General features: G+C 56.0%; 1 protein-coding gene across 1 annotated transcript in view; it reads right to left on the bottom strand.

Annotated features, from left to right (window-relative positions):
- Positions 1 to 24809, bottom strand: part of COPA (COPI coat complex subunit alpha) — a 28974-nt gene extending 4165 nt beyond the window's left edge. Inside the window, exons 1-28 of the mRNA XM_068994995.1 lie at positions 24725 to 24809; positions 23768 to 23881; positions 22568 to 22641; positions 21987 to 22067; positions 21362 to 21438; positions 20377 to 20486; positions 19084 to 19193; positions 18085 to 18184; positions 16365 to 16500; positions 16184 to 16266; positions 15237 to 15387; positions 14369 to 14435; positions 13489 to 13564; positions 11267 to 11349; positions 10606 to 10745; positions 9792 to 9877; positions 8719 to 8857; positions 7701 to 7863; positions 6127 to 6273; positions 4106 to 4295; positions 3276 to 3371; positions 2565 to 2653; positions 2175 to 2298; positions 1397 to 1486; positions 1205 to 1314; positions 1001 to 1078; positions 758 to 826; positions 422 to 558 (exon numbers count right to left, since the gene is read on the bottom strand). Coding sequence (XP_068851096.1) covers positions 422 to 558; positions 758 to 826; positions 1001 to 1078; positions 1205 to 1314; positions 1397 to 1486; positions 2175 to 2298; positions 2565 to 2653; positions 3276 to 3371; positions 4106 to 4295; positions 6127 to 6273; positions 7701 to 7863; positions 8719 to 8857; positions 9792 to 9877; positions 10606 to 10745; positions 11267 to 11349; positions 13489 to 13564; positions 14369 to 14435; positions 15237 to 15387; positions 16184 to 16266; positions 16365 to 16500; positions 18085 to 18184; positions 19084 to 19193; positions 20377 to 20486; positions 21362 to 21438; positions 21987 to 22067; positions 22568 to 22641; positions 23768 to 23881; positions 24725 to 24764 — 2960 coding nt within the window. The 5' untranslated portion in view covers positions 24765 to 24809. The remainder of the gene's footprint in view (positions 1 to 421; positions 559 to 757; positions 827 to 1000; positions 1079 to 1204; positions 1315 to 1396; positions 1487 to 2174; positions 2299 to 2564; positions 2654 to 3275; positions 3372 to 4105; positions 4296 to 6126; positions 6274 to 7700; positions 7864 to 8718; positions 8858 to 9791; positions 9878 to 10605; positions 10746 to 11266; positions 11350 to 13488; positions 13565 to 14368; positions 14436 to 15236; positions 15388 to 16183; positions 16267 to 16364; positions 16501 to 18084; positions 18185 to 19083; positions 19194 to 20376; positions 20487 to 21361; positions 21439 to 21986; positions 22068 to 22567; positions 22642 to 23767; positions 23882 to 24724) is intronic.
- Positions 24810 to 24838: the final 29 nt, after the last annotated feature.

The following is a 24838-nucleotide window of genomic DNA, read 5'->3' as shown; positions in this document are numbered from 1 at the left end:
AATTCCCCCTGGATCCCCCTTTTCTCCTGGCAGAGCCCCCGCAGCTCCCTCAGGGTTTTCCAGGCCCTTCTCCTGCTGCTCCAGCCCCGTTCCCTGGACACTTTCTGCTTCCCAGCCCCTCATTCCATGAGGATCCAGCCCTGGATGTTCCCTGGATTTTGCCCTGAGCTCATCTCTGCCCCCCACAATTCCCAGCCCTCTCCACAAACTGGGAATTCCGGCTCCTCCTCATCCCTGGAGGTGTCCAAGGAATTCCTGGATGTTGCTCCGGGCGTCCAGCTGGGAATCGGCCGCAGCTTGGACTCACTGACCTCATTCCCAACCTCCTAAATCCGGGATTTCTCTCCAGGAAGAGCATTCCCAGCTGCCCTGGAGCCTGGGAAATCCCTGGAATATGGGAAAGGCGCTTCCCAGTGCTCACCAGTTGCGGTGTGGGAATCCGTACATGGCGGGGAGGCTGGGAAGGGCCTGGAATGTCGTCCGGCCTCGGGAAAAGGTCTGCAGGAAGAGCTGCTTGTAGGGGCCAAAGTTGGTCACTCCCACCTGGTCATGGAGCAGCTGATGGGAAAACCAAAAAATCATGGATTGGGTGGGGAAACCTGGATCAGGCAGCGCCGAGGCCTCGCTTTGGGTCGTATCCATAAAAAAAGGGGGATAAAATATCCCCAAAGGGACACAAAGCCAAGCTTCCGGTGGGAGGAGAGAAAGTAAGGGGGAAAGGCGGCGTTTTTCCATAAAAATTCCATGGAAAACTCACTCTCATGGCTGTCTCGAAGGATCCCGCCAGGATGTGATCCACAGGGAGCTGGGAATTGTTGCACCACACCTGGAAAAGCAGGGAAGGGAAGTGAATCCAGGCCTGGAATCCAGAGCCTGCAATTCCCACAAGGAAATTCCCAAATTGGGCTCACAAATCCCAAAAAAAACCCAACCAAAAACTCCAAAAAAAGAAAGGGAAAAGGAGGCAATTCCCATTTTTCCAAGGAAATCCAGGATTTACCTGGGCTGGGCTGGTGCCCTTGGTGGGGGGCACGAAGAATCCGTCCTCAGCTGCTCCCGCGGGGCCGGCGGGGACATCCTGAGGGAAAAGAGCGGGAAAATCCCGGAATTCCAGCTGCAATCCGAGCTGGAGGATGCCACAGCACATTCCCCGCTTCCTGAATTCCCAAGGAATCAGCGCTGGGATACCCCAGGATTCTCCTACCAGCTCAGGGGGAAGATCCAAATCTTCCTCCACTTCCCATCCTCCTCCTTCCTCCGGCCCTTTTCCCATTCCTTCCTCTCCGAATCCTTCTCCGGCATCCACGAATCCGTCTGCGGGGGGAGGGGAAGGTCAGGGGGTTGCCAGAGCAACGGGAATTGGGGTTTTCCAAGGAAAAATCCGGGATTTTCCCACCTTCATCCAGCTGCAGCTCCGCATCCTCGCCCCAGCCCTCGGTGCCCACGGCGTCCATGTCGATGTCGGCGGCCAGGGCTCCTCCTTTCCCTAAAAAAATACCGGGAAGGAGCCTCAGGAAAGAATTCCATGAGGGGAAAACCCCACCCTCACGTTATGCTGTCACATCCCAGGCTGGAATTTTAGGGAATTCCGGGATTTATGAGGGTGGGAGAGAGCTCCAGGACTGTGGGATTGATCCCCAGCTGGACACCCAAGAATTCCAGGAATTCCTCGGACACCTCCGGGGGGAGGGTCCAACCCTCCCCGAGTCCCTTCCAGCAGTTTCCAATCCTTTTTCCATGGAAAACTTATCCCAGATATCCAACCCTGGCACAGCTCGAGGCCGTTCCCTCTTGTCCTGGCCCTGTTCCCTGGGATCAGATCCCAAATCCCCCCTGGAAGAGCCCCAGATTCCCCCTGGATCCCCCTTTTCTCTGGGATGAGCCCCCCCAGCTCCCCCAGAGTTTTCCATTCCCTTCTCCCGCCGCTCATTCCATGATTTCCCACACTTGGACACAGCCCTGGCCATTCCCTGGGGTCAATCCCTGTCCTGATCCCATTCCCACCCCAACCCTGCTGCCTCCAGCCCCTCTGGGCTCACATCCAGCTGCTCCTTTCCCACTTTCCCACCCCCTTTTCCCCCTTCCCGGAACATTCCGTGACTTCACTGCGCCCACAGACCCCGGAGCTTGATCCCAAATCCCAGAAATCCCCCCAGATCCCAGAAAATCCCAACCTTTCCCGGCGATGGTTCCCTCGAAGAACCCTTTGGACACGGTCAGGAGGGGCCAGTTGGTGTCCAGGGGCAGCACCGGGGCCGGGGGCTGCAGCAGCCGCGCCTCGGGATCCACGGCCGGGATCTGGGAAGGGCGGGAAAGGATGGGATCGGGCGGGAAATTCCCTGGGATCCCGGCCCTGCCCGGCGTGGGAACGCTGCTTGTTCCCAACAGGAGCTTCCCAGCTCGTCACCCCATTGTAACCTCCTTCCCAAATTCCCAGAGTTTGCCAGGATTTCCCTCATCCCCGCCCTCCTTCCTGAATTCCCAGAGTTTGCCAGGATTTCCCTCATCCCCGCCCTCCTTCCCGAATTCCCGGAGTTTTCCCGGAGTTTTCCCGGCGTTCCCACCGTCTCCTTCTCGGGATCGAAGGATTCCCGCAGGCTCTCGGCCTCCTCGTCCAGCCCGTGCGTGGCGGCCGTCAGGAACGCCAGCGACTCTGCAATTCCCACCGGGAATGGCCCTCAGGGCGGGAAGAGCCCCCCGGGATCCCGGAATCCCGACCCTGGAGTCCTTGGATCAACCAGGGATCCACGTGGGAATGTTCCCCGGTACCCACGGGAAGGGGAATCGCACCTTGGGATGGAGCGGGAATGGACGGGAATGCCCTGGATTTAGGGAATGACCACTGGGATAATGGGAATTCCCTGCGTTTAGGGATAAATAATGGGAATGGCCATGGGAGTGTGGGAAATACTGGGAATAACCACTGGAATAATGGGATAACCATTGGAGTAACGATCACTGGGATAATGGAAATGCTGCTCCCCCTGGATTTAGGCAACAGCCATTGGAATAATGGGATTCACTGTTGGAATAACAGGAATGATGGGAATAACAGTTGGAATAACGGGAATGACCACTGGAATAATGGGAAATAATCGGAATAACCTCGCGCTCAGCTCCTCAGGGATCATCCCAAGGAGCCTCCAGAATTCCCTGCCCACCCCAGGAGCCTTTCCCGAGCTCCTGGGGCAGAATTCCCGCTGGGGGTGACTCCCTCCCCCTGGAATTCCCCCGGGAACGCTCCCTCCCCCTGGAATTCCCACAGGAACACTCACTCTGCCCGCAGCTCTTGAGGATCCGGACCCTCTCGGCCACGTCTCCCAGGTACAGCGCGTTCTGGTAGTGCCCGCTCATGTCCTTCCGGATCTCGGCTGCAGCAACGGGAATCAGCCGCCGCGTTCCCGGCTCCCGATCCCGGCTCCCATCTCCATTCCCGGCTCCCGATCCCGGCTCCCAATCCCAGCTCCCGATCCCGGCTCCCGATCCCGGCTCCCATCTCCATTCCCGGCTCCCATTCCCGGCTCCCACCCCCAGCTCCCAATCCCGGCTCCCATTCCCATTCCCAGCTCCCATCTCCATTCCCAGCTCCCAATCCTGGCTCCCATTCACAGCTGCCGCGTTCCCGGCTCCCAGTCCTGGCTCCCATCTCCAATCCCAGCTCTCAATCCCGGCTGCCATTCCCAGCTCCCAATCCCAGCCCTCATTCCCAGCTCCCATCCCTGGCTCCCACTGTCGGCTCTCATTCCCAGCTCCCATTCCTGGCTCCCATTCCCATTCCCGGCTCCCATCCCCAGCTCCCATTTCCATCCTGGCTCCCATCCCCGGCTCCCATCCCTGGCTCTCATTACCAGCCCCCATTCCTGGCTCCCATCCCCGGCTCCCATTCCCGGCTCCCATCCCCAGCTCCCACCCCCAGCTCCCATTCCCAGCTCCCACCCCCATTCCCATTCCCAGCTCCTATCCCCAGCTCCCATTCCCATTCCCATTCCCATTCCCATTCCCATTCCCATTCCCATTCCCATTCCCATTCCCTGCTCCCACCCCCAGCTCCCATTCCCATTCCCGGCCGGAAGGCGCCGGGCCCGCCGATCCCAGCCGGCCTCACCGATCTTCATCATCTTGCGCAGCTTCTCCAGGTTGCCGGTGATGAGGTAGAGGAAGGAGAGGCGGTCGAAGTTCTTGGTGCGCTGGTAGCACATCTCCACCACCTGGTGGTTGCCCTGCAGCAGCGCCACCTCGCCCAGCTTCTCCCAGCAGCCCTTGTCGTCCAGCGCCTTGGCGGCCTCCAGGGCGATCTGCTCCCACGGAATTCCGGGATTCCGGGGATCGGGAGAGGGGGGTTGGGAGAGGGGAGTCCAGAATTCCAGAGTTAGGGGGCACTGGGAGTGGGAATTCCAGACCCAGCTTCTCCCAGCAGCCCTTTGGGGCCTCCAGGGCGATCTGCTCCCATGGAATTCCGGGATTCCGGGATTTGAGGGATCAGGAGAGGGGATTGGGAGAGGGGAATCCAGAATTCCAAAGTTAGGGGGCACTGGGAGCGGGAATTCCAGACCCAGCTTCTCCCAGCAGCCCTTGGCAGCCTCCAGGGCTTTGGGGGCCTCCAGGGCGATCTGCTCCCACGGAATTCCGGGATTCCAGGGATCAGGAGAGGGGAATCCAGAATTCCACAGTTAGGGGGCACTGGGAGCGGGAATTCCAGGCCCAGCTTCTCCCAGCAGCCCTTTGGGGCCTCCAGGGCGATCTGCTCCCACGGAATTCCGGGATTACGGGGATCGGGAGAGGGGGTTGGGAGAGGGGAGTCCAGAATTCCAGAGTTAGGGGGCATTGGGAGTGGGAATTCCAGGCCCAGCTTCTCCCAGCAGCCCTTGGTGGCCTCCAGGGCTTTGAGGGCCTCCAGGGAGATCTGCTCCCATGGAATTCCAGGATTTGAGGGATTGGGAGAGGGGGATTGGGATAGGGGAATCCAGAATTCCACAGTTAGGGGGAACTGGGAGTGGGAATTCCAGACCCAGCTTCTCCCAGCAGCCCTCTGGGGCCTCCAGGGCTTTGGGGGCCTCCAGGGCGAGCTGCTCCCAGGGAATTCCGGGATCAGGGGGATCAGGAGCGGGGATTGCGGAATTCTAGGATTAGGGGGGATTGGGAGTGGAGATTCCAACTTCCCAAAACGGACGGTCCAAAACATCCCGAAACATCCCAGAATGGCCCAAAACATCCGGAAACATCCCAAAACCTCCTAAAACATCCCGAAACATCCCAGAACGGCCCAAAATGTCCCAAAACCTCCCAGAACATCCTGAAACATCTCAGAACATCCTGAAACCTCCTAAAACATCCCAAAACCTCCCGAAACCTTCCCAAACATCCCAAAACCTCCAAAAACCTCCCAGAACGTCCCAAAACATCCCAGAACATCCCAAAAACCTCCTGAAACATCCCAAAACCTCCCCAAACCTCCTGAAACATCCCAAAACCTCCAAAAACCTCCCAGAACGTCCCGAAACATCCCAGAACATCCCAAAACCTCCCCAAACCTCCTGAAACATCCCAAAACCTCCTAAAACCTCCCGGAACGTCCCTAAACATCCCAGAACATCCCAAAAACCTCCCCAAACCTCCCAAAACCTCATGAAACCTCCCCAAACCTCCTGAAACATCCCAAAAACCTCCAAAAACCTCCCGGAACGTCCCGAAACCTCCCCAAACCTCCTGAAACATCCAAAAACCTCCAAAAACCTCCCAGAACATCCCTAAACATCCCAGAACATCCCAAAAAACCTCCCCAAACCTCATGAAACCTCCCCAAACCTCCTGAAACATCCCAAAACCTCCACAAACCTCCCGGAACGTCCCGAAACATCCTAAAACATCCCAAAAAACCTCCCCAAACCTCCTGAAACCTCCAAAAACCTCCCAGAACATCCCGAAACATCCCAGAACATCCCAAAACCTCCCCAAACCTCCTGAAACATCCCAAAACCTCCCAAAACCTCCCAGAACATCCCGAAACCTCCCCAAACCTCCTGAAACATCCCAAAACCTCCAAAAACCTCCCAGAACGTCCCGAAACATCCCAGAACACCCCAAAAACCTCCCCAAACCTCCCGCACCCCCCGGCCCCGCGCACACCTCGATGTTGCCGCACTCCAGGGCCAGGCTGAAGCGCGTCTTCTCGTCCTTGACGAAGTGCAGCGCCACCTCGGGGTAGCCCTTGCGCTGCAGGTACGCGATGATCGACTGCCCCACCAGCTTGGCGTTGCGCACCATGTGCAGCACCTGCGCAGCGTCCCAAAAACCCATGGAAAGTGTTCCCAAAAACCCATGGAAAATATTCCCAGAATCCATGGAGAGCATCCCCAAAAATCCATGGAAATTGTCCCCGGAATCCATGGAGAGCGTCCCCGGAACCCATGGAGAGAGCTCCCAAAAACCCATGGAAAATGTTCCCGGAATCCGCGGAAAACGTTCCCAAAAAATCCATGGAAAGCGTTCCCAAAAACTCATGGAAAATATTCCCAGAACCCATGGAGAGCATCCCCAAAAACCCACGGAGAGCATTCCCAAAAATCCATGGAAAATATTCCCAGAATCCATGGAGAGCATCCCCAAAAACCCATGGAAAGCATCCCCAAAAACCCATGGAGAGCGTTCCCAAAAATCCATGGAGAGCGTTCCCCAAAAATCCATGGAGAGCGTCCCCGGAATCCATGGAGAGCGTTCCCAAAAATCCATGGAAAATATTCCTGGAATCCATGGAGAGCATGCCCAAAAATCCATGGAAATTGTCCCCGGAATCCATGGAGAGCGTCCCCAAAAACCCATGGAGAGCATCCCCGGAACCCATGGAGAGCATCCGCAAAAACCCATGGAGAGCGTTCCCGGAATCCATGGAGAGCATTCCCAAAAATCCATGCAAAGTGTCCCCAGAATCCATGGAGAGCATTCCCAAAAATCCACAGAAAACGTTCCCAAAAGTCCCAGGAAGGCGTTCCCAGAATCTGCGGACAATATTCCCAAAAATCCCGGGAAAACGCTCGCAAAAATCCCTGGAAAATGCTGGCAGAATCCATGGAAAGCATTCCCAGAATCCCTGGAAAATGTTCCCAAAATGTTCCCAATCCCATTCCCCATTCCCATTCCCATTCCCAGACCTCCTCACCTCATTGCATTTCCTGTTGATGAGCGCCAGTTTGAAGCAGAACTCGGTGGGGTCGATGGTGAGGACTCGGGGCTCACCCACATTGCTCCCCCATTCCCAATCCCATTCCCAATCCCACTCCCATTCCCACTCCCACTCCCATTTCCCCTCATTCCCAATCCCACTCCCATTCCCACACCTCCTCACCTCATTGCATTTCCTATTGCTCAGCACCCGTTTGAACCCGACCTTGGTGGGGTCGGTGGTGAGGACTTGGGGCTCACCCACATTGCTCCCCCATTCCCAATCCCATTCCCAATCCCATTCCCATTCCCAATCCCATTCCCATTCCCAATCCCATTCCCAATCCCATTCCCAGGTTTCCTCACCTCATTGCATTTCCTGTTGATGAGCGCCAGTTTGAAGCGGAACTCGGTGGGGTCGATGGTGAGGACTTGGGGCTCACCCACATTGCTCCCCCATTCCCAATCCCATTCCCAATCCCATTCCCAATCCCATTCCCATTCCCAATCCCATTCCCAATCCCATTCCCAGGTTTCCTCACCTCATCGTACTTCCTGTTGATGAGCGCCAGTTTGAAGCGGAACTCGGTGGGGTCGATGGTGAGCACGCGGGGCCGGCACTCGCGGTCCAGGCAGTAGACGTTGTTGCCCTTGACGCGCGTCACGTAGATGGGCAGGTCCAGGGTGCGGATGATCCCGTGATCCCTGCTCCGGGGGGATGTTCCCGGTGAGCTCCCGGCAGTGCCGCGGCATTCCTGGCACCGCCATGGCATTCCTGGCACCGCCGTGGCATTCTTGGCTGTGCCGTGGCATTCCTGGCTGTGCCGTGGCATTCCCAGCACTGTGGCATTCCCAGCACTGTGGCATTCGCGGCAGTGCCAGGGCATTCCCCACAGTGCCAGGGCATTCCCAACCCCGCAGCATTCCTGGCAGTGCCGTGGCATTCCCAGCACCGTGGCATTCCCAGCACCGTGGCATTCCCAGCCATGCCATGGCATTCCCAGCACCGTGGCATTCCCGGCACCATGGCATTCCCAGCCATGCCGTGGCACTCCCGGCCGTGCCGTGGCATTCCCGGCACCATGGCATTCCTGGCCATGCCGTGGCATTCCCAACCCTGCAGCATTCCCGGCACCGTGGCACTCCCGGCCGTGCCATGGCATTCCCAACCTCGCAGCATTCCCAGCACTGTGGCATTCCCGGTACCGTGGCATTCCCGGCCATGCTGTGGCATTCCCAACCCCACAGCATTCCCGGCCATGCCGTGGCATTCCCAGCACCGTGGCATTCCCGGCCGTGCCATGGCATTCCCAACGCTGCAGCACTCCCGGCACCATGGCATTCCCAGCAGTGCCGTGGCATTGCCGGCCGTGCCGTGGAATTCCCGGCACCGTGGCATTCCCGGCCATGCCATGGCATTCCCAACCCCGCAGCATTCCCGGCCTTGCCGTGGCATTCCCGACACTGTGGCATTCCCAACCCCGCAGCATTCCCAGCAGCGTGGCACTCCCGGCACCGCGGCATTCCCGGCACCGCGGCGCTCCCGGCCGCGCCGCTCACCCGCTGGTGACGGCGTATTTGATGTGGTTGCTGGTGGTGTAGATGAAGACGCCGCTCTCGTCCCAGGCGCCGCTCTTCACCCGGATGTTCTCGTGGATGTTGCACAGCGATTCCAGCTTCCGGTTGCAGATCATGATGGCTGCGAAGGATCCGTGGGAACGACGGGAATGAAAAGGAATCGCGGAAACGCCGCCGTTAAACGGAGCCCTTCTGGGGCATCGGGGGATGCTTCGCGTGGGAAGGGCCTGGAATCGCGTCCAGTCCCAGCCCAGGGACCTTCCCCGGGCCCAGGTGGATCCAAGCTGGGATTGGGAACTCCCAGGGATGGGAAATCCAGGATTTATCCCTAAAAGCCCATCCGAGCCAGCGCAGGGAATCCCAGAATGCTTTGGGATGGAAAAGATCCCCAAAGATCCAAGAGCAGCAAGGTTCCCAATATCCCAGGTGGATCCAAGCTGGGATTGGGAACTCCCAGGGGTGCAAAATCCAGGATTTATCCCTAAAAGCCCATCCGAGCCAGCGCAGGGAATGCTGGAATGGAAAAGACCTTAAAGATCCCTAAAGATCCAAGGGCAGCAACATTCCCAATATCCCAAGTGGATCCAGGCTGAAACTGGGTGCTCCCAGGGATGGGGAATCCATGGAATCACCTGGGCCAGGGAAGGATTTATCCCTAAAATCCCCTCTGAGCCAGCGCAGGGAATCCCAGAATGCTTTGGGATGGAAAAGATCCCCAAAGATCCAAGAGCAGCAACATTCCCAATATCCCAGGTGGATCCAGGCTGGAGCTGGGCGCTCCCAGGGATGAGAAATCCGGGATTTATCCCTAAAATCCCACCTCCATCAGCTCCCACTCCCATGTTTTTCCTCGGAAGCCGCCCAGGGAGGTTTGGGATTCCCAGCCCTGACGGAATCCCCGGCCGCTGCTCGGGGCGGGGGGTCGCTCCCACCCCGGTGACCTCGGAGGGCTTTTCCCACCTTGGAATTCCTCGAGGTTTGATCCCAGCGCCGGGAGGAGCCGGAGATTCCATAAAAACCCGGCCAGCCGGGATCCTGGCAGCCCCGGGGCTCACCGTGCTTGGCCAGCAGCGCCACGTGGGACATGTCGGCCGACCAGATCACGTACTTCACCTTGGAGATCTTCACCGACGCCAAAGTCCTGGGATCGGGGTGGGAAAAGAGGGATTGGGGTGGGAAAAGAGGGATTTGGGGGGGGGAAAGTGGGATTGGGTGGGAAAAACGGGGTTGGGGTGGAAAAATTGGGATTGGGGTGGGAAAAGCAGCATTTGGGTGGCAAAAGAGGGATTGCGGTGGGAAAAGAGATATTGGGGTAGGAAAAGTGGGATTTGGGGTGGTAAAAGCAGAATTTGGGTGGGAAAAGAGGGATTTGTGGTGGGAAAATTGGGATTTGGAGTGGAAAAAGTGGGATTGGATGGGAAAAGTGGGATTGGGGTGGGAAAAGCAGGATTGGGGGTGGGAAAAGAGGGATTTGGGTGGGAAAATGAGGATCGGGGTGGGAAAAGTGGGATTGGGGTGGGAAAAGTGGGATTGGGGTGGGAAAAGAGAGATTGGGTGGGAAAAGAGGGATTTGTGGTGGGAAAAGTGGGATTGGGGTGGGAAAAGTGGGATTGGGGTGGGAAAATGCGGATTGGGGTGGGAAAAGAGGGATTGGGGTGGGAAAATGCGGATTGGGGTGGGAAAATGCGGATTGGGGTGGGAAAAGAGGGATTGGGGTGGGAAAAGTGGGATTGGGGTGGGAAAAGTGGGATTGGGGTGGGAAAAGAGGGACTGGGTTGGGAAAAGCGGGATTGGGCTGGGAAAAGCGGGATTGGGTTGGGAAAAGCGGGATTGGGTTACGGAATGCCCAGAAAATTCCCAGCTTCCCACCTTTTCTGCTGGACGTCGAAGAGGGTGATGGAATCCGAGTCCCTCAGGAGCAGATTCCCGGTGCCGGCGTAGAAAATCTCGTCGCAGTTGGGCACCTGAACCTTCTTGGTGATCTCGTTCTTCAGGTTCTTGATAAGGATCTGCCCGGGAAGGGAAAACTCCGGAATTCCGGCATCGGAACCCTGCGGAGCCGATCCCGACCTCCCGCTTTTCCCGACGCCTTTTTTTGGGATCAGACCCCCCCTTGGAGCTGCTCCCCATCATCCCAATCTCCCGGATTTCCTGTGGAGCCAATCCCAATCTCCCGCTTTTCCCGACCCTTTTCCCATCGGGATCAGCCCCTCTGGAGCCCATCCCATTATCCTGCTCTCCCGCTCTTCCCAACCCTTTTCCCATCAGGATCAGGCCCCTCCGGAGCCGCTCCCGTTATCCCAATCTCCCGCTCTTCCTGACCCTTTCTTTGGGAGCAGCTCCCCCAGAGCCGTTCCCACTCTCCCGCCCTTCCCATTTTCCAACTGTTCCCATTTTCCCGCCATTCCCACTCTCCCACCATTCCCATTTTCCCACCATTCCCATCTTCCCGCCCTTCCCATTCTCCCACCGTTCCCATTTTCCCACCATTCCCGTTTTCCCGCCCTTCCCGCTCTCCCGCCGCCCTCACCGAGTGCATCCTGTCCAGCACAGCGAAGCGATTCCGCGCCACCCACACGGCCGTGAGCCCCGAGCTGCGCTTCCCCTCCGGAGCTGCAACCCCAAATCCCGGGAATGAACCCTTGGGATCGGCCCCGGGACCGGCCCCGCTCGGCTCCCAGCGATTCCCACAATTCCCACAATTCCCGGGAAATCTGGGGCTGTTTGTGGGATTCGTTCCTCCCTGGGGGAGGGGTAGGGAGAGCCGGGAGATTTCCAGAGGGAGGGAACCGGGATTGGGATGGGAATGGGATTGATGGGAATGATGGGAATGATGGGAATGATGGGATTGGGATGGATGGGATTGATGGGAATGGGATGGATGGGATGGATGGGAATGGGATTGATGGGAATGGGATCGATGGGATGGATGGGAATGGGATTGATGGGATGGATGGGATCGATGGGATTGATGGGAATGATGGGAATGATGGGATTGATGGGATTGATGGGATTGATGGGATTGATGGGATTGATGGGATTGGTGGGAATGGTGGGAATGGGATTGATGGGATAGGATGGGATTGGATGGGATTGGATGGGATTGGATGGGATTGGATGGGATAGGATGGGATAGGATGGGATAGGATGGGATAGGATGGGATTGGATGGGATTGGATGGGATTGGGATTCAGGGATGGGAATTGGATTGATGGGAATGGGATTGATGGGATAGGATGGGATTCAGGGATTGGGATGGGATACAATGGGATTGGGATGAAATTAGGATGGGATTGATGGGACAGCATGGGATGGGATGGAATTCAGGGATTGGGATGGGATTGATGGGGTTGGGATGGGATTGATGGGGTTTCTGGTATAGGATGGGATGGGATAGAATTTATGGGGTAGGATGAGATGGGATTGGGATGGGAATGGAATTGAGGGAATTGATGGGAATGGGATTCAAATATTGGGATGGGATTCAAGAATTGGGATGGGATGGGATTTCTGGGATTTCTGGGATAGGATGGGATGGGATTGGGTTCAGGGATTGGGATGGGATTGATGGGATAGGATGGGATTCAGGGATTGGGATGGGATGGGATTGATAGGATTGATGGGATGGGATGGGATTGGGTTCAAGGATTGGGATGGGATTGATGGGATTTCTGGGATGGGAGGGGGTTGTGATGGAATCCGGAGCTTTTCCAGCCGGGAATGGGATCGGGAAGCGCAGCCGGAGCTGCTCCCACCCCTTTTCCCACCGCCCCCACACTTCCAACATTCCCACTCTGTTTTCCCAAAAAAATCCCAGAATTTTTGGGGTCGGAATTGCCCCTAAAGCTCCTCCCATTCCATGGGACTCCTTCCCCTACTCCAGCCTGGGATATTCCATTAAAAACCGGAATTTTCGACCGGAAAACTCCCAGAAAATCCCCATTTTCCGAGGCCGGGCCGTTCTCCCTCCTCTGGAATCGGAATTTTCCCTTTTCCCTCATTTCTCGGGAGCCGAGCCCGGCGTCAGCTGCGACCCCTTCCATCAAATCCAGGGCTTTGATTGATATTCCCAATATCCCACCTGGATAAACTTCCCAAAAAGCCGATTTTTTCCCCCCATTTCCTTCCAAATCCAACCCAGCAGGGAACCATTCCCTGCTCCAAACCCTCAGGAATCCATAAATCCCTGGAAAAATCTCACATCCATCCCTGGCAGCCCTTCCCCCCCTGCCAGGGGGAGCAGCTGGAGCCGCCGATCCCGAGCGGAATTCGCAGCCAGGATTTGGGGTTGGCTTTGGAAATCCCATTAAATCACAGCTTCGGAATTGTAAATTCCCAAAAAAAACAAAAAAAAACAAAACCCCGGATCTGGGATTCGCCAAAAGAGGGAAAACAAAATAAATTCCTGCTTTTGTCACTTTTAAAGGCGATTTCCCGGGGATGAAACATCCCAAAAATCCGTGGGGTTCGGACACAGCCAGGAAAGCTCCTGCTGGGCAGAAAACTTGGGAAAGGCAGCGGAGAATTCCTAATAAAATATGGATTGGGGGCTGTAAAATTCGGGAGGTGCATGAATTTTTCAAGGCGCTGACGGGAAAAGGGAAAAGCTGCCAAAATCCGCGGGAATTCGGGAAAAACGGAAAGGTTTGGGAGGGGGGAAAGGGGGAATTTTTGGGATGAATCAAGGGGGAAATGTTGGGAAGGAGGAGGAGGGGGGGGATGAACATTCCCGGGGTTTTGGGGAGCACCCACCGTCGGGATTTTGGGAATCTGCGTCCTTGGGAATGGTGTAGAGGTCGTAGGTGCTGTTCTCCAGGTTGCTGGCTCGCTGCGGGAGGGGAAAATTGGGATTTGAGGGGTTCCTCCCCCAAAAAAACGGGATTATCCCCCAAAAAATCAGGGATTCGAAGGATTTCTCCAAAAAAAATCAGGGATTTCAGGGCTTTTCCCCCCCAAAAAATCAGGGATTCGAAGGATTTCTCAAAAAAAATCAGGGATTTTAGTGATTTCCCCCCCCAAAAGTGGGATTTGAGGGAGTTTCCCAAAATAATCAGGGATTTGAGGGGTTTTTCCCAAGAAAAAGATGGGATTTGAGGGGTTTCCCCCAAAAGAATCAGGGATTTTCCCCCCAAAATGTGGAATTGGAGGGATTTTTCCCCAAAAATCAGGGATTTGAGGGATTTTTCCCCAAGAAAAAAGTGAGATTTGAGGGATTTCCCCCCCAAAAAATGTGGAATTGGAGGGATTTTGCCCAAAAATCAGGGATTTGAGAGATTTTTCCCAAGGAAAAAAGTGGGAATTTGAGAGATTTTCCCCAAAAATCAGGGATTGGAGGGATTTTTCCCCCAAAAAATGTGGAATTGGAGGGATTTTTCCCCCAAAGATCAGGGATTGGAGGGATTTTTCCCCAAGAAAAAAAGTGGGAATTTGAGGGATTTTCTCCCAAAAAATGTGGAATTGGAGGGATTTTCCCCCAAAAAGGTGGAATTGAAGGGATTTTCCCCCAAAGATCAGGGATTGGAGGGATTTTTCCCCCAAAGATCAGAGATTGGAGGGATTTTTCCCCCAAAACCATGGGATTTGTGGGATTTCCCCCCAAAGCCGGGGTCGGAGGCTGTCCCGAGGCACTCACGGTGCAGAGCAGCACGGAATTCTCGGCAGGGTTGTAGGACATGTTGAACACCGGGAACTTGGAGCCGCTGGAAGGCAAAAAAAAAAAGTGGGAAAAGGGAAAAATTGGGAAGAGAGGAGGAGGAGGATTTGGGAGTCACAAACGGGGCAAAAAAAAACCGGGAGAATTCCTCCCAAAACGGAGCAGATTCCGTAAAGGGAAGAGTTGGAATTCCAACCCCAACATTCCCCCTCTCCAGAGCCCCAAATCCTCCCCAAATCCCACTTTTTAGGCTTTTAAATCCACTTTTCCCAGGTTTTCCAAGCTCCAACCCCCCTTGGGAACTCCAGGATTCCATAAAGGAATTCCAAGTGGAACCTCAAACCACTCGAGCCCGAAATTCCCCCTCTCCAGATCCCGAAATCCCCCTAAAATCCCATTTTTCCATCCTTTAACCCCTCCCAGGATAAATCCCACCGCAGGATCAGAACCAAGGACGGATCCCAGATTTTCTGGGATAACTTTGGGAATTCCAGGCTGGATCCCCAAACCCCTCAACCCCTAAATCCCCCCTCTCCAGATCCCAAAACCCCCCTAAAATCCCATTTTTCCACCCTTTAACCCCTCCGAGCTGCGGCGCTTTGGGATCCCAGCCCGGGATGGGAACCAAGGGTGGATCCCAGATTTTCTGGGATAACTTTGGGAATTCCAGGCTGGATCCCCACTCCCCCCACCCCAAAATCCCCCCTCTCCAGATCCCAAAACCCCCCTAAAATCCCATTTTTCCACCCTTTAACCCCTCCGAGCTGCGGCGCTTTGGGATCCCACCCCAGGATCAGAACCAAGGCTGGCTCCCGGATTTTCTGGGATAACTTTGGGAATTCCGCACCTCCGGAGCTGCATCACGGCCACGTCCTTGGAGCTGCCGAAGTCGAGCTGCCGCAGGAAGCGATCCTTGACGTAGAAGAGGGAATTGCCGTGCACGGCGTGCGCCGGCCGCTCCCGCTCCAGCTTGAACACCAACATCCCCCCGTCGTGGCCTGGGAAAGGCGGAATTCCGGCCGGGAATGGGGCGGGGGAAGGGAGGGGAATGGGGCAGGGGAGGGGAATGGGGCAGGGAGAGGGGAAAAGGCAGAGAAGGGCAGAGGGAATGCGGGAATGTGGGAATTGTGCGGGGAATTCCACAGGGAGTTTCGCAGGGAATGGGGGAATCCAGGGAAGTCTGCAGGGAATGAGGGATCTGGGAATTCCATAGGGAATGGGGGAATCCAGGGAAGTCTGCAGGGAATGGGGAAATCCAGGGAATTCCATAGGGAATGGGGGAATCCAGGGAATTCCATAGGGAATGGGGAATCTGGGAAATTCCATAGGGAATTCCACAGGGAATGGGGGAATCCAGGGAATTCTAGGGTTCCTGAGGAACTTTGGAGATCCCAGCTGGGAATTCTGGGGTTCCTGAGGGAATTTGGGGCTCCCAGCTGGAATTTTGGGGTTCCCAGAGGGAATTTTGGGATCCCGGGGCTGGATTTGGGGTCTCCCAGCTGGAATTCTGGGGTTCCTGAGGGGTTTTTGGGCTCCCAGCGGAAATTCTGGGGCTCCTGAGGGATTTTGGGGCTCCCAGCTGGAATTTTGGCCTCTCCCAACTGGAATTCCGGGGTTCCTGATGGATTTTGGGGCTCCCAGCTGGAATTTTTGGGCTTCCTGAGGGATTTTGGGGCTCCCAGATGGAATTTTGGGCTTCCTGAGGGATTTTGGGGTTCCCGAGGGATTTTGGGGCTCCCAGGCAGAATTCCAGCCTCTCCCAGTCCCAATTCCGCGCCGGCAGCCGGGATTTACCGGCGGCGAAGAGGTTGAGGTTGGGATGCGCCGCCAGCACCCAGAACCGGTCGTGGTCGCGCCGGAACGTTTGGACGCCGGTCCTGGGGGAGAGAGGGGGGGGAGAAACACCCGGGAATTGCTGGAATTGCGGGAATTGCGGGAATCCCGGAGCCTCCCGGGGCCCTGGGGCGGCACCGACCGCTTGGACATGTCCCAGACGCGGATGCTCTTGTCCTCCGAGTTGCTGAGGATCAGCTCCTGGCGCGGGTGGAAAACGGCGCAGGAAACGTTGTTGTAGTGCCCGCGGCACGTGTCCACCTCCCAGGCCTTGGATTCTGCGGGAAAACAGGGAAAATCCTGGGGAAAATCCTGGGAAAAAAACCCCGGCACGTGTCCACCTCCCAGGCCTTGGATTCTGTGAGAAAACAGGGGAAATCCTGGGAAAAATCCTGGGAAAAAAACCCCGGCACGTGTCCACCTCCCAGGCCTTGGATTCTGTGGGAAAACAGGGGAAATCCTGGGAAAAATCCTGGGAAAAAAACCCTGGCACGTGTCCACCTCCCAGGCCTTGGATTCTGCGGGAAAACAGGGAAAATCCTGGGGAAAATCCTGAGAAAATCCTGGGAACAATGTCCTGGGAATGGGGAAAAAATATCCCGGGAATAGGGGAAAAAGTCCTGGGAATAGGGGAAAAATCCAGAGAGAAAAGGGGAAAAAACCCCAGCACGTGTCCACCTCCCAGGCCTTGGATTCTGTGGGAAAACAGGGAAATCCTGGGGAAATCCTGGGAAAAATCCTGGGAAAAAAACCCCAGCACGTGTCCACCTCCCAGACCTTGGATTCTGTGGGAAAACAGGGAAAATCCTGGGGAAAATCCTGGGGAAAATGTCCTGGGAATGGGGAAAGATATCCCGGGAATGGGGGAAAAAATCCAGGGAGAAATGGGGAAAAAATCCTGGGAATGGGCAAAAAAAATGCCGGCACGTGTCCACCTCCCAGGCCTTGGATTCTGTGGGAAAACAGGGAAAATCCTGGGAAAATCCTGGGAAAAAAACCCCAGGAATGGGGGAAAAAATCCAGGGAGAAATGGGGAAAAAACCCCAGCACGTGTCCACCTCCCAGGCCCTGGACTCTGCGGGAAAACAGGGAAAATCCTGGGGAAATCCTGGGAAAAATCCTGGGAAAAAAAACCCAGGAATGGGGAAAACAATCACAGGAATGGGGAAAAAAATCCAGGGAGAAATGGGGAAAAAATCCTGGGAATGGGGAAAAAATATCCTGGGAGAAATGGGGAAACAAAAACCTCAGGAATGAGGGTTAAAACCAGGAAAGGGGCAGGAATGGGGAAAAAAACCCTCGGGAATGGGGGGGAAACCTTGGGAATGAGAAGAAAACCTTGGGAATGGGGGAACCCCTTGGGAATGAGGGGAAAAAGGCTGGAAAAGGGCGGGAATGGGAGGGAGACCCTCAGGAATGGGGGGAAAAACCTTGGGAATGGGGAAAAACCTTGGGAATGGGGGGAAAGGCTGGAAAAGGGCGGGAATGGAGGGGAAAACCTTGGGAATGGGGGAAAATCCCAAGGGAATGAGAGGGAAAAGGCTGGAAAAGGGCAGGAATGGAGGGGAAACCTCAGGAATGAGAGGGAAAAGGCTGGAAAAGGGTGGGAATGGGGGGAAACCCCTCGGGAATGGGGGAAAATCCCTCGGGAATGGGGGAAAAAGGCTGGAAAAGGGCGGGAATGGAGGTGAAACCTTGGGAATGGGGGAAAATCCCTCGGGAATGGGGGGAAAAGGCTGGAAAAGGGCGGGAATGGGGGATGGCTCCGGCTGCAGCCGCAGGAGAAGCCTCGGTCCCAGGCCAGGGTGGATCCAGGGACCATCCCAGGGGGGTTTTCCCGGATTTTCCCGGGATTCTCTCACCGTTCATCCTCCAGATCTTCACCTGGCGGTCGTCGGCGCCCGACACGATGAGCGGCATGGACGGGTGGAAGGCGGCCCAGTTCACCCCCCGGTCATGGCCCTGGAAAAACGGGGGAAAACGGGGGAAAACGGGGAAAAATGGGGAAAAACGGGGAAAAATGGGGAAAAACGGGGAAAAGTCAACAAGGAAAAACAAGGACAAGTCAACAGGGAAAAAGAGGGAAAAACAGGGAAAAGTCAGCGGGGAAAAACAGGGAAAACCAGGGAAAAGTCAGCGGGGAAAAACAGGGAAAAAACAGGGAAAAGTCAGTGGGGAAAAACAGGGAAAAACAGGGAAAAAACAAGGAAAAGTCAGCGGGGAAAAACAGGGAAAAACAAACACGGAAAAACAAGATAAAACAAACAGGGAAAAGCATGGAGAAGCAGGGAAAAACAAACAGGGAAAAGCAGGGAAAACCAGGGAATGTCATAGGTTAGCACCGACCCGGAGCCCCCTCTGACATTTCCCAATCCTTTTCCCACGGAAAACTCCTCCCAAATATTCCCACCCTCCCCCGTCCCCCATGCCTCGAGGCCGTTCCCTGGGATCACATCCCAGAATCCCCCTGGGATCACATCCCGGAATTTCACATCCCGGAACTCCCCTTGGATCCCATCCCAGAATCCCCCCTGGGATCCCATCCCGAAATCCCCCCTGGGATCACATCCTGGAATTCCCCCTGGAATCACATCCCAGAATTTCAAATCCCCGAATTCCCCTGGGATCACATCCCAGAATTCCCCTGGGATCGCATCCTGGAATTCCCTCTGGGATCACATCCCAGAATCCCCCTGGGATCACATCCTGGAATTTCACATCCCAGAATTCCCTGGGATCACATCCCGGAATTTCACATCCCGGAATTCCCCCTGCCCGGATCCGCCCTTTTCCCGGGGCCCGGGCGGGGTTGAGGCCCCAATTCCCGGCGTTTCCCGGGAATTCCCGGGAATTGCAGCCACCTCCAGGACGTGCTTGACCACGGCGTCGGTGGTGCCGAAGAGGTCGACGCCGGTGATGCCGCGAACGTCGGATTCCACCGCGCCGGGAGAGAGGTTCTTCTTACGGAGCCCTGGGGAAACACCGGGAATGAGCACCGGGAATGGGAATGGGAATGGGAATGGGAGCTGGGAATGGGAATGGGAGCTAGGAATGGGAACTGGGAATGGGAATGGGAATGGCAATGAGCACCGGGAATGGGAGCCAGGGATGGGAGCTGGGAATGGGAGCTGGGAATGAGCACCGGGAATGGGAGCCGGGGATGGGAATGGGAGCTGGGAATGGGAATGAGCACCGGGAATGGGAATGGGAATGGGAACTGCGAATGGGAACTGGGAATGGGAATGAGCACCGGGAATAGGAGCCGGGAATGGGAGCCGGGAATGGGAGCTGGGAATGGGTGCTGGGAATGAGCACCGGGAATGGGAGCTGGGAATGGGAGCCGGGAATGGGAGCTGGGAATGGGAGCTGGGAATGGGAATGGGAACTGGGAATAGGAGCCGGGAATAGGAATGGGAGCCGGGGATGGGAGCTGGGAACAGGAGCCGGGGATGGGAGCTGGGAACGAGCACCATTCCCAGTTATCTCATTCCTGGTTTTCCCGGGATCTCACCGGATCTGTCCCACCCCCATTCCCAGTTATCCCAGTTATCCCATCCCCATTCCCGGTTATCCCACCCCCATTCCCATTTATCCCGTTTTTCCCAGGATCTCTCACCGGATATATCCGACACTCTCCCGCTCTGATCCAGGCTCTCCCATTCCCATTTATCCCAGTTATCCCAGTTATCCCATTCCCAGTTATCCCATTTTTCCCAGGATCTCATAGGATCTATCCCACACCCTGACGGTCTGGTCCAGGCTCTCCCATTCCCAGTTATCCCATTCCCATTTATCCCAGTTATCCCATTTTTCCCAGGATATCTCACCGGAGATGTCCCACACCCATTCCCAGTTATCCCATTCCCATTTATCCCGTTTTTCCCGGGATATCTCACTGGATATACCCCACAACCTCCCGCTCTGGTCCAGGCTCTCCCATTCCCATTTATCCCATTTATCCCATTCCCAATTATCCCGTTTTTCCCGGGATATCTCACCGGAAATGTCCCACACCCATTCCCAGTTATCCCATTCCCAGTTATCCCATTTATCCCGTTTTCCCCGGGATATCTCACCGGAAATGTCCCACACCCATTCCCAGTTATCCCATTCCCAGTTATCCCATTTATCCCGTTTTTCCCGGGATATCTCACCGGATATATCCCACACCCTGACGGTCTGGTCCAGGCTGGCCGACACCACCAGGTCCTCGGCGGGGTGGAACTGGGCGCACATCACGTAATGGTTGTGGCCCGTCAGGACACTGCGGGAATGGGAGAGAATTCCATGGGAAAAACCGGGATGGGAGAGAGCTCCAGGGAAAACCCGGGATGGGAGAGAGCTCCGTGGGAAAAATGGGAACGGGAGAGAGCTCCGTGGGAAACCGGGAATGGGAGAGCGTTCCAGGGAAAATCCGGGATGGGAGAGAGCTCCGTGAGAATGGGGGACGGGAGAGAATTCCATGGGAAAAACGGGAATGGGAGAGAATTCCATGGGAATGGGGGATGGGACAGTGTTCCATGGGAAAACGAGAATTTGACGGCGTTCCATGGGAATGAGGGATGGGAGAGAATTCCATGGAAAAATGGGGGAATGGGGGATGGGAGAGTGTTCCGTGGGAATGGGGGACGGGAGAGAATTCCATGGAAAAACGGGAACGGGAGAGTGTTCCGTGGGAAAACGGCAATGGGAGAGAATTCCATGGAAAAACGGGAATGGGACGGCATTCCATGGGAATGGGGGATGGGAGAGAATTCCATGTAAAAATGGGAATGGGATAGCGTTCCATGGAAAAACGGGAATGGGAGAGTGTTCCGTGGGAAAACGGGAATGGGAAAGAATTCCATGGAAAAACGGGAATGGGACAGCATTCCACGGGAATGGGGGATGGGACAGTGTTCCATGGGAAAACGGGAATGGGAGAGAATTCCGTGGGAATGGGGGATGAGACAACATTCCATGGAAACCCTGGAGCCGGGCCAGGAATGCCCCATTCACACCCCGGGAAGGGCGGGATCGGGAAAAGCTGCAGCTGGAATGGGGGGATCAGGGATGGATCCCTCAGGAATGGGGACGGATCCCTCGGGAATCAGGGACGGATCCCTCGGGAATCAGGGACGGATCCCTCGGGAATCTCACCAGACGCAGGTCCGGGACTGCCAGTTCCACACCCGGATGGTTTGGTCGTCGGAAGCGCTCAGGATCCAGGGATATTCCTGGGAAAAACCCGAGGAGTCCACGCTTGGAGCCATCCCAGCCTTGGGAATTCCGTCCCAGCCTTGGGAATTCCATCCCAGCCCCGGGAATTCCATCCCAACCCTGGGAATTCCATCCCAGCCCCGGGAATTCCATCCCAACCTTGGGAATTCCATCCCAGCCTTGGGCTTTTCCTGATTTTCCATGGAAAAGGAGCTTTTTGGAGGATTCCCGGGATAGAGGCCGGGATTCCCACAGGGAGGGTGGAATTCCCAGGATCCAAGGCTGAATTCCCAGGACAGAGGCCAGAATTCCCAGGATAGAGGCAGAATTCCAGGATCCCCAGCAGGATTCCCGGGATCCAAGGCAGAATTCCCACAGGGAGGGCAGGATTCCCAGGATCCCCAGCAGAATTCCCGGACCCCCAGCAGGATCCCAGATCCCCAGCAGGATTCCCAGATCCAAGGCAGGATTCCTGGGATCCAAGGCCAAATTCCCAGACCCCCAGCAGGATTCCCAGATCCCCAGCAGGATTCCCAGATTCCCAGCAGGATCCCGGATCCCTCACGTGGTGGAAGAAGGTTGTCCGGATGTAATCCAGGTGGCCCAGCAGGGTGAAGAGGCAGCGGCGCAGTTTGTAATTCCACACCTGCAAGGAGCAGCAATTCCAGGAATTCCGGGAATTCCTCACCGGGAAAGGCCCAGCTGCAGCCCAGGGAAGCAGGGCCGCCGCATTCCCACCTTTTTTTCCAGGATTTTCCCCCATTTATTCCCAGATTTTCCCTGCGTTTTCCCACTTCAATCCGGATTTCCATCCCAGATTTCCATCCCAGATTTTCCCCTCCCATCCCTGAATCCAGAAAATCCCAAATCCCATCCTGGGAAGGATCCAGCTCCAAAACCAGGGAAGCAAAACCACCCAAATCCCACTTTTTTCCAGGATTTTCCCCATTTATTCCCAGATTTCCCCTCCCTTTTCCCACCTCGACCCAGATTCCAATCCCAGATTTCCCCCTCCCACCCCTCAATCCCAAATCCCAACCTTTATTCCCTCCCTTTTCCCACAAATCCCAGCCGGGAGGGACCCCCCCAGGGGCCGTTTTTTCAGGGAAAAAGTGGGAATTTGGGGGGAATTTGGGAATGTTTCACCTTGATTTTGTAATCGTCGCCGCCGGAGACGAAGAGCGGCTGCTGCTTGTGGAAATCGATCCCTCGGACCGGGCCTGGAACGGGAAAAGGGCTCAGAATTCCCAAAAAAACCCCAGCAGGTAGGAAAATCTGGGAAAATCGGGACATGGGGAGCGATTCCCGCTTTTTTTCAGGGATAAAAGTCGGGGTTTTCCCCTCGTTTTCGCTGCTGCTGCGCCGGGAAAAGCTTCCAGAAACGGCCAAAAAATCCGGGAATTGCCTGGAATTCCGAGCCCAAATCCTTGGTTTGGTGGGATTGGGGAATGTTGGGAATGAGGGGGGGATTCGGGGTGTCCCAAATCCCGGTTTGATCCCGAGAATGTCGGGAATGACGGGGGGATTCGGGGTGTCCCAAATCCTGATTTGATCCCGGGAATGTCGGGCTCGTTCCCTGGGAGCCTTTCCCAGATTCACCCCGGGGGGATTCTGGGAATTCCATCCCAAAAATCCCTCTGGAACAGCTCCAAGCATTCCCAAAAATCCCTCTGGAACGGCTCCAGGTATTCCCTGGGGGAAAATTCCCTAAAATCCATCCCAAAAATCCTCCTGGAATAGTTCCAGGCATTCCCTGGGGGAAAATTCCCTGAAATCCATCCCAAAAACCCTCCTGGAATGGCTCTGGGGGAAAGTTCCCTGAAATCCATCCCAAAAATCCCTCTGGAACGGCTCCAGCCATTCCCAAAAATCCCTCTGGATCGCTCCAAGCATTCCCTCGGGGAAAATTCCCTGAAATCCATCCCAAAAATCCCTCTAGAATGGCTCCAGCCATTCCCTGGGGGAAAATTCCCTGAAATCCATCCCAAAAATCCCTCTGGAATGGCTCCAGCCATTCCCAAAATCCCTCTGGAACAGCTCTGGCCATTCCCTGGGGGAGAATTCCCTGAAATCCATCCCAAAACCCCCTCTGGAGCATCTCCAGCCACTCCCTGCGCTGCTGCCGTTCTCCCAAAGATCGAAAAACCCCGGAAAAATCCCCACCCCGTTCCCAAATCCATCCCCTTCCCCCCAAATCCCCACTCCCACCTCCAAGGAATTCCCAGGATTTCAACCCCTCCCCCCCCCCCCAAATCTGGGGGGGATTTGGACGCTGCAGGACGAGAGCCGGGACGGCTGGGGGCTCGGGCAGCTCCCGGAATTCCCGGTTTTTTTGCCCGGATTTACCGTCGTGCTCGTCGAATTTGTCGATGAGGGTGCACATGCGGTAATCCCAGAGCTGGATGACGCCGTTGTGGAGGCTCGTGAGGATCCAGGGCCGCTTCGGGTGGAAGCTGAGCCCTGGAAAAGTGGGAAAAAGTTGGGAAGGGAAAGGGAAAAGGGCAGGGAAAAGATTGGGAAAAAATGGGGGAAGGGATGGGGAAAAGGTGGGGAAAGGATGGGGGGAGGTGGGGAAAAGGGTGGGGAAAGATGGGGAAAGGATGGGGGGAAAACAGGGAAAACTTGGGGAAGGAGAAGGGAAAACCTGGGAAAGGAGAAGGGAAAACCTGGGGAAGAAGAAAGGAAAACCTGGGGAAGGAGAAGGGAAAACCTGGGGAAGGAGAAGTAAAAACCTGGGAAAAAACAGGGAAAAGCCTGGGAAAGGACAGCGGAAAGATGGGGGGGGGAAATCGGGAAAAAGACAGGGAAAAAAAGGCAAGGAAGAGCCTGGGAAAAGCCTGGGATGGATCCCAGCCCGGTGCCGAAACCCAAATCCCGGAATCCCTCAGACACCCCCAGGGATCCCTCGGACACCTCCAGGGATGGGGATCCAACCCTCCCTGAGCCCTTTCCAGGGGTTCCCAACCCTTTTTCCATGGAAAAATTTCCCCAGATATCCACCCTGAGCCTCCCCTGGCACAGCTCGAGGCCGTTCCCTCTTGTGCTGGCCCCGTTCCCTGCGATCAGATCCCAAATCCCCCCTGGAAGAGCCCCAAATTCCCGCTGGATCCCCCTTTTCTCCAGGCTGAGCCCCCCCCCGCTCCCTCAGGACTCTCCATTGCCGCTGCTCCCTCATCCGATGAGGGAACGGAACCTTCCCCCCGCATTTTCCGGGCCGATCCGCTCCCGCGCCGCATCCCCAGCTCCTCCATGCCCTCAGTCCCGCTCTTCCCGCTTTTCCCTCTTTTCCCGTTATCCCGGTACCTTTCACCCGCGCGGATTTGGTCTCGAATTTGGTCAACATCGCCCCGCGCTCGGCCCGGCCTCGGCCCGGAACCTCCACGTCAGCGCCGCGGAGCCGCCCCGGAAGCGGCACCG

Source organism: Aphelocoma coerulescens, chromosome 25, assembly GCF_041296385.1.
Source record: "Aphelocoma coerulescens isolate FSJ_1873_10779 chromosome 25, UR_Acoe_1.0, whole genome shotgun sequence".
Lineage (NCBI taxonomy): Eukaryota > Metazoa > Chordata > Aves > Passeriformes > Corvidae > Aphelocoma > Aphelocoma coerulescens.
The sequence above is the reverse complement of the archived record's forward strand: the minus strand, read 5'-3'. Positions and strand labels throughout refer to the sequence as shown.